This window comes from Peromyscus eremicus, chromosome 18, assembly GCF_949786415.1.
Source record: "Peromyscus eremicus chromosome 18, PerEre_H2_v1, whole genome shotgun sequence".
NCBI classification, from domain to species: Eukaryota; Metazoa; Chordata; class Mammalia; order Rodentia; family Cricetidae; genus Peromyscus; species Peromyscus eremicus.
The window spans coordinates 664,847-678,394 of NC_081434.1; the positions used below are offsets into that span (position 1 = coordinate 664,847).

A 13,548-nucleotide genomic window follows, 5' to 3' on the forward strand; every position below is an offset into this window, starting at 1 on the left:
ATTTCTTCTTCATAATGATAATATCTTACTATGCTATATGTTTCTCAATCAGTTAGTGATGTCAATATCTGTGAAAAGCTCTGGCATCATCTGTAGCAAACTTAATCTTACACTAATTTGAACTCATTTATATAATAGATTTCTTAACAAAAATATTTTGTCTTGATTTTCAGCAATTTGTTCTTACATATAACTTCAGAGTAAATCTTTCCTGTAATTTTGATTATAGGACTATAAAATTTCAGATCGTTTTTTTTGAAAGATTTTATTTACTTACATTCTGTAAGTTACTTTCTGAAATTTTAGTTAGGTCATGTTTTCTAGCCAGGCTGTTATTATATAGACATCAATGTGCTGAATTTATTTGGAGACCGTAAGAACAAAATAGGCTGGACTTTCACAAAAGACATATATCTTGTCAAGTTATGATAATATTGTCATAGGTACATGTAATAATTATCAACTTCTCACATATTTTAAGTAGATAATTAAGGAGCCCATCCATGCTCACAAGTTTTAAGAATCCTAAAGTATTTTGAAGAAAGTTGAAATTTTACTGTAGGTCTTAGACTCCCTCAACATCAACATTACAGGATTCCCTATAGATACTAGGACTCTTTTTTAACTTTGTTATTTTGTTTTCAGAGTTAATGAAAATAGTCAATTAGCGAACTTTCCACAAAAATCCCCAAGGTTTTGTACCAGGCCTGAGTGCAAACACCATTTATTATTAAAGAAAACAACACCTCCAGTGGTGTGGAGACAAAGTCATGTTTACTGAAGATGGAATAAGGCAGCAACTACAATTCTTCAGTTACAAGAAAACAGGAGCACACTACTGTTTGGGAAGACCCTGGTTATTTCATTTGTAGGGAAAACAGAACAGTGGATGAAGGATGGAACATCCTGAATTCTGATTAAAGAGTGACAAACATAATTTTTTTAAATGAGCTGGACTTTAATCTGAATAAGTTCTCCATTGAAACTGATAAGGCAAAGAAGATAACATGGGTTAGGAAAAAATACTCATTTTGGAAGAATTATTCATATTGAATTTTTAAACAAAAATAAAATTCCACAATGTATCTGCAAAGAAAACTTCTATTGAACTCAAAGAAAGTAAGTATTTTCAGTGTTTGTCATCCTGCATACAAAGAGGTTGTATTATGAAAAGTTCTGTCTTAAACGTAGATTCTACCATCTAAACCCGACATTAGAGACATTCAGATAGCATCCTTGTAACTCGTAACTAAGCTTCCTCTGTATGTATCTGAAAACTGGTTATTCTTGTTTATTAGAAAAGTTTTACACATAGAACTCACAGTGCCTTTTATTCAAACTTTATTGGTATACATTGCTTTACATTTAAAAATTAGAAAATATAATAATGTTGGAGGCAGTAATGAGTGTGTAAATTATTTCTTACACAAACAAAGCTACTCAAGTTGAACAGGAAAATGATCATGAAGAAATGTTTTAAATTTAATATCAAAGGTTTATTTTCTAATTGAAGTAAGTTTAAATGTAAAACTCATAAAGTTGTTTTTCCAGCTGAACTAGTTCTATTTAATAGTACCAAAGAACTCTAAAATTAACAAATCCCTCTAACAAACATTCACTTTAAACAATTTATTTCAAATCTCATTGACATTAATTTAGCCCCTTAAAATATACATGTATTCTAGATGTGTTACATGCCTTAAATCCCAGCACTCAGGAGGCAGAAGCACTTCTGTAAGTTTAAGGTTACCTTGGACTATACCAGGTAACTTTAACTCTTGAACCAAAACTTGAGGTAATAAACTTTCTCATATCAAACATATGAGAAAATTTGTCGAATTTATCAAAAAGCACGTCCATGTGGACTTCAGAAATTCTGGATGATACTGATGTTCTTTTCCACTGACAAGTCCCCAAAGTAATTAAGCATTTATCTCACTTTCTACATTTCTTAAATACTTTTATAACTAGACTTTTAAGTTTTTTATGATAATTACTATTTTACTTGGTCTATTTCTAAGTGATAAAATAATATTAATCTTGTTTTTATGTAGTTTCAATTACAGATATTGTGTTTTTTCTTTTTCTTTTTTTTTTTAAAGGCCACCTTGTTTTGCATAGTAAGCTCCTGACTAGCCTGGGATATTTAGTGAAACCCTGTCTACAAAAAAATCAAACTCCTCCCTCTGCAAAGCTCATGCATAAAAGAAGATTACAAGAGTGTGAGAGCCAGAAGGAGTGGATGTTTCCAAGAAAACAGTGCCTTCCAGACATAAGGACTGACGCACATATGAACTCAAAGAGACTTTGGGAGCAAGCACAAGACCTGCATTGATTGGTTCAGGCAAGGTGGAAGCCCAGTTCTGAGATTAAAAGTGAACATGGGGTCCCTTTCCTAACCAACCAACAAACCATTTGCAATTGATACCCACTGACAAAGGGAAAAACCAGTCGTCGTCGTCGTCGTCGTCCCCCCCCCCCTCCCCCCCCCCGCCGGAGTGGAGGACTGAACCCAGGGCCTTGCACTTGCTAGGTGAGCTCTCTACCACTGAGCTAAATCCCCAACCCCGAAAACCAGTTTTCTATAGTGGAGTCTCAGTGGATATAGCAACCACCCTCCAGAGCAGGTCTCATGCCCAAGAGTAGTAGGCCAACAGAAAACAAACTTCATGACATTCTTGAGAACTTTTTGTTTCACTTTGTTTGATTTATTATGTTTTTATCTTGTTTGTTTTGACTTCTATTTTTGTGTGCAGTTTTTTGTTTTTCTTTTTGTTTTTGAGAAATAGAGAGACAGAGAAAAATAGCATTAAGTTGGGTGAGTAGAGAAACGGGAAGGATCTGGGGGAGGGGAAACATGATCAAATATATAAAAAATAATAATAATAATAACAGTAATAATAACATACAGAAATGTTTTGCTTGTGGAAAAAAGAAGATTATTTAAATAAAACGTATATTATTCAAACTAGATTAAACTATTGGGAATCAGTAGTAAAAGTGGTATTTTCAAAAAGTGGGGAAAATGGAAATGTACAAATACTTATCACAAAAAATAATATGGGATTTTTTGCAAGTATGAACAAATAGCCAAAAAGAATGAGAAATGAGTATGTGGGAAATGGGATTAGATACATGTTGTTATGCTTGTAGTTCTAACCAATGAATAAATGTGAAAATATAGACGTGGGGGAGGTACATTTCCATTACCCTGCTGGATTCTTAATATCACCTTCAAATCATTACAGAAGAGAACACATCAATTCAATCTATTATTTATCTGCAGGCTGGAAGAATTTAGAAGACATTTAGACATGAGGAACCACACACTGGTGACAACATTCATTCTTCTTGGATTGACAGAAGACCCAACATGGCAAATTGTAATTTTCCTTTTCCTATTTATAACTTATCTGCTGAGCATCACTGGAAACCTTATCATTATCCTTCTGACTCTGCTGGATTCCCACCTCAAAACACCCATGTATTTCTTCCTTCAGAAATTTTCCTTCTTAGAAATCTCACTGACATCTACCTGCATCCCTAGATTCCTGGTCAGCATAGTGACCAAGGATAAAACTATTTCCATTGAGGCTTGCTTCACACAATTATTTGCTGGCCTTATCTTCGGGATAGCACAGTTTTTCTTGCTGGCTGTCATGTCCTATGACCGCTATGTAGCCATTTGTAAACCCCTACATTACACCACCATCATGAACACCAGAGTCTGTACTTGGCTATTTGGCACTTGCTGTTTAATTGCTTTGTTGGCGATCTGCCCTGGAGTCATTGTAAGTCTGAGTTTGGAATTCTGCGATGCTATTATTGAACACTTTTTCTGTGACTACTCTCCCATCTTGAAGCTTTCCTGCAGTGATACAAGGTCTATGCAACTGGTCAACTTCATTTTTGCCATCATTATTCTCCTGATTACCTTGGCACTAGTAATGATCTCTTATGGGAAAATCATAAGTACAATTCTGAGGTTCCCTTCTGCCCAGCAGAAGAAGAAGGCCTTCTCTACCTGTTCCTCCCACATGATTGTTGTCTCCATCTCTTATGGCAGCTGCATTTTTATGTATATCAAACCTTCTGCAGAAGAGAGGATAGCTTTAAACAAGGGGGTTGCCATACTCACCATTTCGGTTGCACCAGTACTAAACCCTTTCATATATACCTTAAGAAATAAGCAAGTCAAAGAAGCCCTGAGGGATGTCATTAAAAAATGCACCTCAGCTACTTCAAAACAGTGACTTTGTCCTGATAAAGTGTGCTAGTAAGATCACTGAAAGTTATAGACCGTATCAGCTACTGTTTGACAAATCTCTGTTTTGCTTTTCTATTGTGGAAGTTACAGAAGGTGTCCGTATTTGACTCTAACTCTTCTTCTAGATTTTTATATTTTTAGTGAGGATATCTCTCTTCATTCTTTCCCATATGTGTTGCTGGAATCACTTCATTATTTTAATTTAATGCTATGAATTGTTTCGCTTCCAAAATATTCCATTGTGAATTCCCTATGGAAACAGCATATGTCTATGATTTGCTAGCAAATATGTGCTTAAAGAAAATATTATTTAGGAGCTGTTTTAATAATAACTTATTTTAGTCTATAAATCTCTAGGAACACTTTCTTCTGTGTTACTTTACCAAAACATCTTATATTTTTGGAAACAAACTCTTCTTCCATCTCCCTTAATTTTATTCTTTCTTATTCTCTATCTCTGCTTTTCTTAATAGTGACTGATAGTAATTTTCATATATATTCTTTCTTTTTTATAGGTCATCTACAACATTTTCAATTTTTCTTTTTTATTCTCTCTTTGTCTCAATAAAATACTTAAAAATCTATATTTGCAAATCAGAATATTATTTACAGTCATCAGCAATACATATCCTTGTGACATATTCCACACTTATCATTTTGAAGACTTTTGATTTTCAAAATAAAGAAACCAATAAAACATAAAAGCATCAACATGCTACATCTTCAATATCTATTCTCAATCCCATGTATGTGTCTGTTCTCTCTGTCAGATTCCAATCAACCACCACTGCTATTCATCATAACATGCACATGATACAAACTGGAGCATATGTTTAGCATGCTATAATCGACATGATAAGAAAACTAGCCACACATTTTTCTTATTAAGAACAAAATACATGTTCTCTAAATTTGAATACTATATATTTATATCAGCCTCTTAATGCTCTTTATTCCAGTTGGTTTACTTTTCGCTACTTATAATAATTCAGTATGGATTTTCAAAGACAGAGAAAAGAATCTGAATTTGATACTGTTATGGAAAGCCCACCAGTGATGACCACTCAAATATAGTCTATAGCCTATTGAAAGCTTTATTCCAGCTTCTGGGATCACACTCAGGTATTTGGATCCTAAGTATAGCACCAATTGCCCAGTACATGGGGGTTTTGAAGGCAGAAATCATATCCTGGCATCATGCTCTGCAGCTGGAGTGGGTGGTATAAGCAACCAATTTGACAGAAGCAAAGTGGCTAGATGGAATAGGTTCTTCATAGGAAGTAAAGATAAGCAGTTAGCTAGAAGAGATTTTTTTTTAAAGAAATGAATATAAATTAGCTAGGGTATCTTGACATTGGGTTCCTAGAATAGAGTTGGACAATTTTCCAATAATCCCTTGGGATTCTCCATAAAAAAGATCTAATTCTAGTTAAACGTAAAATGGCATCAGCAGGAATAAAAATGGAGGGACCTCTGCACTGTCTGCCCTGTCACAATACTCTGTGCTCCTTAACTAAAACTTCCTCATACAGTATCCACAGACAATTCTGTTTATACTGGAGTCTAATAGCAATTTGTGTTTTGAAACATGAGACATAGTTCTTGAACAGCTTTTAATAGCAGGAAGAATCTAAATGTATGTGTATGCATTAGATCCAAAGAACTTTATTTACATAGAATAACTTTGCAGGTAGAAGTAATTTACAAGGGTGTTCCAAGAATGTTAATTATGTACTGAATCTGTTTCAATATTACTTGTTTGCTTGGTGGGTTGCATTTTTGAGCCCAAGGATAATTTGTTCCGAATGTAAAAGTAAAACCTCTAGGGTAGACAAACTAAATCTTATCACCTGCCCAGAAGGGAATGGAGGAAAAAAGAAAAGACAAAAAACATGGCATTTGAGTTACCAGGCTGGGGATCTGCCAGATGATATAAAGTAGCCATAGAGTTGGAAGTGGGGATTTTTCGAGAAAAAAGTAAGGAAGCCCGAAGTATCAGGGAAAGCATACCTTGGTTCTTGCCAGTATCAGAGGAGAGAGAAGAGATATGAAAGATAGATAGTTAGATAGATAGATAGATAGATAGATAGATAGATAGATAGATAGATAGATAGATAGATGATAGACAGGCAGACAGAGAGAGAGAGAGAGAGAGAGAGAGAGAGAGAGAGAGAGAGAGAGAGAGAGAGAGAGAGAGAGAGAGAAGCCTCTTAGGTCAGTTCTCCAAAAAGTGGGCTGACCCATCTAAAACTCATGCCTCTCTGCCTGTAGGGACTGAGCTGGCAGTTGAAAATTCTGAAAAGAAAAAAATACAGTAGCACATGAAATAATTATTCCAGAGTAGAAAATGAAATTCTCTCCTTCAGGGCTCCCTAACCTTACTAGTTCATTGCTATACAGGCTGCATTAAAGGGAAAAATGCCAGGGTTTGTCTGGGTGGGCACTGTTCCCCCCGCATCTTTAGTAACATGGAGTTTGGGCTGTAGTTAAGTACAGATTTACTGACTATACTGCCAATTTGGATACAGGGCTTATAAAAATACAGCTGTGGTAGCACGACATATATTAATAATTGGGACAGTAAGAGCTGTGAAAGAAGTGAGCAGTCCTACAGTACTGGACCTTTAAACAAAATATAGAATTATGCTTTCTCAAAACAAGAATTTCCACTGTATTTTCAGTTAGCAATATAAATGTAGGCCTGGTGGTGGTGGCGTGTAATATCAGCATTCTGGAGGCAGAGCCATGCGGATATCTGTGAGTTCAAAACCAGCCTGGTCTACAGAGCAAAATGCAGGACAGGCACCAAAACTATACAGAGAAACCCTGTCTCAAAAAAAAATGTGGGTATATTGGTAGATTTTAAAACTGTAGGCAGTGACTTTTCATTTGATTAGATAATATAAATACTGAGGATACATTGGTACACATGTCTTCTAATACTGTGGAATTACATTTATCTTTTTATTCCTTTACTAAGCAAGCTAATAGATGTAGGAATAACAAAGAAAAATACTGGCATTATTAGTATGATCAAAACATAAATTTGTAGCATGATTAACACTGTTCACAGCATATAAAGAAAACATTTGCATTTCTTTATGTCCGTTTTCCCCAGATCCACTGCTCCTCCATATCCATTCAGAAAAGAATAGGACTCCCAGTCATATCAACTTAACCTGGCATAACAATATGCAGTAAGATGAGGCATAACACTCAAATAAAGGCTGGACAATGAAAACAAGTAGGAGGAAAGGGGTCTTGTGATAAGGCAAAAGAGTCAAAGACACCTGCCACTCCCACTATTAGGAGTCCAACAAAAAACCCAAGCTAAACAACCACAGCATGTGTGCAGAGGATCTAGCACAAATTCATATAGGCTCCGTGATTGCCTATGTGCTCTGACTACTTGATTCTGTGGGCCTTGTTCTCCTGGTGTCATCAACCCCTCAGGCTCCTACAATCCATCCTCCCTATCTTCATGGGATTCCCTGACCTCTGCCTAATGATTGTGGGTCTCTGCACCTGCTCACATCAGCTGATAGAAGCCTTTATAAAGATGATTGGGCTAGGCACTGATCTATACCATCAAATGGGCAAAAAAGTACAACATACATCCTGATCTAACAAAAATGAGAATGTGCTAAATGTCATTAGTTGATTCTCCTGAACAAAAGGAGAGATTGAGTCAATAGAATACTGTGGGTATTTGTTATCTCCAAATCTATACTTCTGTGTCTACTGACAGGCATTCATCACATTTTGGATGTTTTCTTTCTACTTGGCCAAACTGTATCTTCAATGTCCCAAGTAATCCCACATTTATTCTGGTATAAAATGGACAGGAATAAGAGCAGAAAGTATGGTGCAGGACAAGATAGAAGAATGAAAGCTTACATCTCTGAGTAGAATGTGCTTTTATGTTGGTTACCTTAAGTAGTCTTTATAAACCCTCCTAAGTAACTGCACTTCATAGAGCAGAGAATTAAGATGGGGAAGTAGGAGAGAAGTAGGCATTCTATGTCCTAAAGTATCCCATGATTGTTTTATGGTTAATAATAATTGTCAATTCAACACCTAAGAGAAAAGCTTACAAGTACACTTGTGAGGGATTTTGGAGATAAGGTTAATTGATGCTGGAAAAACCCATCTTATTTGTGGGTGGGAACATTCCCTGAGCACTAGATCATGGACTATATAAATGAATACGGTAAGCTGAGCACTACTAAGCATGCACCAATTTATAACAATTCTTGACTGTAGATGTAGTGTGACTAGCTTTTCAGTTTCTCACTGATGTATCTTTCCCTACAATGAAGGGATGTAACTTAGAATTGTGAGCCAGACAATCTTTTTCTCCCTTAATTTGTTTGTGTCATGGTATTTTATCACACCAATGGTGAAAGAAACAAAGACAGTTGGTATACATGCATATGTTGTGGTGGGTATATAACTCTTGGATCACTGTCTTCTGTGTTAAGTACCACAATTTCAAGGAAAAAATTTCATTATGTTAAGCAGGAAAAAAATAATTATTCTACCTATCACTTTAGTATGACTTAAGTTGAATCCAATGCTTAGATGTGGTACTTTCTTCCTGAGAAGTGGTCAATTGCTAGGTGATTGACTTCCCCAGCTGAAATAATAAGTCTGTTTCAAGGCCAGAAATTCTATTCTGTTGACATCAGAATTACTAGATTCCCTATAGATACTAGGACTCTTTATTAACTTGGTTATTTTGCTTTCATAATTAATGATAAAAATAGTCAATTAGTGTACTTTCCACAAAGATCCCCAAGGTTTTGTACTAGGTCTGAGTGAAAACATCATTTATTATTAAGGAACATGACAACCTTGAGTGGTATGGAGGCAAAGTCTTGTTTATTGAAGATGGAATAAGGCAGCGACTACAATTCTTCAGTTATAAGAAAACAGGAGCACACTACTGTTTGGGAAGACACTGGTTATTTCATTTGTAGGGAAAATAAAACAGTGGATTGAAAGATGGAACATCCTGTATTCTGATTAAAGAGTGGGGAATGTAATTATTTTTAAAATTAGCTGAATTTTAATCCAGGAGGTGGTGGCACATGCCTTTAATTCCAGCACTTGGGAGGCAGAGGCAGGCAGATCCCTGTGAGTTCAAGGTCAGCCTGGTCTACAGAGTGAGATCCAGGACAGGCACCAAAACCACACAGAGAAACCCTGTCTCGGAAAAAACCAAAAAAAAAAAAAAAATTCTGAATAAGTTCTCCACTTAAACTGATAAGGCAAAGTTATAAGTATGGGTTAGGAAAAAATACTCATTTTGGAAGAATTATTCATATTGAATTTTTAAACAAAATAAAATTCCACGATGTATCTGCAAACAATATTTCTGTTGAACTCAAGGAAAGTAAGTATTTTCTATGTTTTTCAAGCTGCATATAATGAGGTTGTATTATGAAAAGTTCTGTCTTGAATACAGATTATACCATCTAAACCCAACATTAGAGAAATTCAGACAGCATCCTTGTAACTCATGGCTAAGCTTCCTCTGTATGTATCTGAAAACTGGTTATTCTTGTTTATTAGAAAAGCTTTACACATAGAACTCACAGTGCCTTTATTCAAACTTTATTGGAATACATTGCTTTATTTTTAAAATTAGAAAATATAATACTTAATGTTGGAGGCAGTAATGAGTGTGTAAATTATTTCTTACACAAACAAAGCTACTCAAGTTGAACAGGAAAATGATCATGAAGAAATGTTTTAAATTTAATATCAAAGGTTTATTTTCTAATTGAAGTAAGTTTAAATGTAAAACTCATAAAGTTGTTTTTCCAGCTGAACTAGTTCTATTTAATAGTACCAAAGAACTCTAAAATTAACAAATATCACCAACAAATAATCACTTTATTATTATTTATTTCAAATCTCACTGTCATTAATTTAGCCCCTTAAAATATATATTTATACTAGATGTAGTGTTACATGCCTTAAATCCCAGAATTTAGGAGGCAGAAGCATCTCTGTAAATTTAAGATCACCCTGGACTATAACTGGGTAACTTTAAATAACTCCTGAACCAAAACTTGAGGTAATGAACATTCTTATATCAAACATATGCCAAATTTATCGAAAAGCACATCCATGTGGACTTCAGGAATTCTGGATGATACTGATGTTCAATTCCACTGACAAGTGCCCAAAGTAACTGAACATTTATCTCACTTTCAATGTTTCTTAAATACTTTTATAACTAGACTTTTAAGTTTTTTATGATAATTACTATTTTACTTGGTCTACTTCTAGGGATAATAAGTAAAACCCTGTCTCAAAATGTCAAACTGGTCCCCTCAAGGCTCATGCAGAAATGGAGATTGAAAGAGCATAAGAGCAAGAGGGGATGGATGTTTCCAAGAACAGTGTCATACAGGACTGATACACCTATGAACTCAAAGAGACTGTGGTAGAATCACAAGGCCTGCATTGATTGGTTCAGACAAGGTGGAAGCCCAGCTTTGAGACAAAAAGTGAACATGGGTTCCATTCCTGACCAGGAAACCATCTGCAATTGATACCCACTGATAAAGGAAAAACCAATTTTCTGTAATGGAGTCTCAGCGGATATATCAACCACCCTCCAAAGCAGGCCTCATGCCCAAGAGTAGTTGGCCAACAGGAAACAAACTTCATGACTTTTTTGAGTATTTTTTTATTTCATTTTCTTTTGACTTGTTATGTTTTTAATCTTGTTTTTTGTGGGTTTTTTTTTTTCATGTGGAGTTTTGGGGATTTTTAGAGAAAAAGACAGGTAAAAAGAGTACAAAGTGGTGTGGATAAGAAAATGGGGAGCATCTGGGGGAGTTGGAGGAGGGTAAATCTTATCAAAATATTTAAAAATAATAATAATAAAATACAGAAAATGGTTTGTGGAAACAAAGAAGGTCATTTAAATAAATGCATATTACTCAAATTAGCCTAAAATATTACTTGGGAATCAGTAGGAGTGGGAATTGTATTTTCAGAATATCAGGAAAAAATGGAAAATGTGCAAATACTTATAAAAAAATACCCAATATTTTCCAATTATAAAAATAGCTTACAATAATGAGTATCCAGGAAATGGGATTAGATACATGTTGTTATGCTTGTAGTTCTAACCAATGAATAAATGTGAAAATATAGACGTGGGGGAGGTACATTTCCATTACCCTGCTGGATTCTTAATATCACCTTCAAATCATTACAGAAGAGAACACATCAATTCAATCTATTATTTATCTGCAGGCTGGAAGAATTTAGAAGACATTTAGACATGAGGAACCACACACTGGTGACAACATTCATTCTTCTTGGATTGACAGAAGACCCAACATGGCAAATTGTAATTTTCCTTTTCCTATTTATAACTTATCTGCTGAGCATCACTGGAAACCTTATCATTATCCTTCTGACTCTGCTGGATTCCCACCTCAAAACACCCATGTATTTCTTCCTTCAGAAATTTTCCTTCTTAGAAATCTCACTGACATCTACCTGCATCCCTAGATTCCTGGTCAGCATAGTGACCAAGGATAAAACTATTTCCATCAAGGCTTGCTACACACAATTATTTACTGCTTTTATCTTCGGGATAGCACAGTTTTTCTTGCTGGCTGTCATGTCCTATGACCGCTATGTAGCCATTTGTAAACCCCTACATTACACCACCATCATGAACACCAGAGTCTGTACTTGGCTATTTGGCACTTGCTGTTTAATTGCTTTGTTGGCGATCTGCCCTGGAGTCATTGTAAGTCTGAGTTTGGAATTCTGCGATGCTAATATTGAACACTTTTTCTGTGACTACTCTCCCATCTTGAAGCTTTCCTGCAGTGATACAAGGTCTATGCAACTGGTCAACTTCATTTTTGCCATCATTATTCTCCTGATTACCTTGGCACTAGTAATGATCTCTTATGGGAAAATCATAAGTACAATTCTGAGGTTCCCTTCTGCCCAGCAGAAGAAGAAGGCCTTCTCTACCTGTTCCTCCCACATGATTGTTGTCTCCATCTCTTATGGCAGCTGCATTTTTATGTATATCAAACCTTCTGCAGAAGAGAGGATAGCTTTAAACAAGGGGGTTGCCATACTCACCATTTCGGTTGCACCAGTACTAAACCCTTTCATATATACCTTAAGAAATAAGCAAGTCAAAGAAGCCCTGAGGGATGTCATTAAAAAATGCACCTCAGCTACTTCAAAACAGTGACTTTGTCCTGATAAAGTGTGCTAGTAAGATCACTGAAAGTTATAGACCGTATCAGCTACTGTTTGACAAATCTCTGTTTTGCTTTTCTATTGTGGAAGTTACAGAAGGTGTCCGTATTTGACTCTAACTCTTCTTCTAGATTTTTATATTTTTAGTGAGGATATCTCTCTTCATTCTTTCCCATATGTGTTGCTGGAATCACTTCATTATTTTAATTTAATGCTATGAATTGTTTGGCTTCCAAAATATTCCACTATGATTTCCCTATGGAAACAGCATATGTCTATGATTTGCTAGCAAATATGTGCTTAAAGAAAATATTATTTAGGAGCTATTTTAATAATAATTTATTTTAGTCTATAAATCTCTAGGAACACTTTCTTTGGCTTTGTGTTACCAAAGTACCTTGTATTTTTGGAAACAAACTCTTCTTCCATCTCCCTTAATTTTATTCTTTCTTATTCTCTATCTCTGTTTTTCTTAATAGTGACTGATAGTAATTTTCATACATATTCTTTCTTTTTTATAGGTCATCTACAACACTTTCAATTTTTCTTTTTTTATTCTCTTTGTCTCAATAAAATACTCAAAAATCTATATTTGCAAACAAGAATATTATTTACAGTCATCAGCAATACATATCCTTGTGACATATTCCAAACTTCTCATTTTGAAGTCGTTTGATTTTCAATAAAGAAACCAATAAAACATAAAAGCATCAACATGCTACATCTTCAATATCTATTCTCAATCCCATGTATGTGTCTGTTCTCTCTGTCAGATTCCAATCAACCACCACTGCTATTCATCATAACATGCACATGATACAAACTGAAGCATATGTTTAGCATGCTATAATCGACATGATAAGAAAACTAGCCACACATTTTTCTTATTAAGAACAAAATACATGTTCTCTAAATTTGAATACTATATATTTATATCAGCCTCTTAATGCTCTTTATTCCAGTTGGTTTACTTTTTGCTACTTATAATAATTCAGTATGGATTTTCAAAGACAGAGAAAAGAATCTGAATT

The 13,548-nt window shown here is 35.0% G+C and overlaps 2 protein-coding genes across 2 annotated transcripts; both read left to right on the forward strand.

Annotated features, from left to right (window-relative positions):
* Positions 1–3,314: 3,314 nt before the first annotated feature.
* Positions 3,315–4,253, forward strand: LOC131895325 (olfactory receptor 6C74-like). Its single transcript, XM_059245769.1, has one exon. It carries the CDS (start codon positions 3,315–3,317, stop codon positions 4,251–4,253), a length of 939 nt encoding a protein of 312 aa, XP_059101752.1.
* Positions 4,254–11,570: 7,317 nt separating this feature from the next.
* On the forward strand, positions 11,571–12,509 carry LOC131895326 (olfactory receptor 6C74-like). The gene has a single exon (XM_059245770.1). It carries the CDS (start codon positions 11,571–11,573, stop codon positions 12,507–12,509), a length of 939 nt encoding a protein of 312 aa, XP_059101753.1.
* The last annotated feature ends 1,039 nt before the right edge of the window (positions 12,510–13,548 follow it).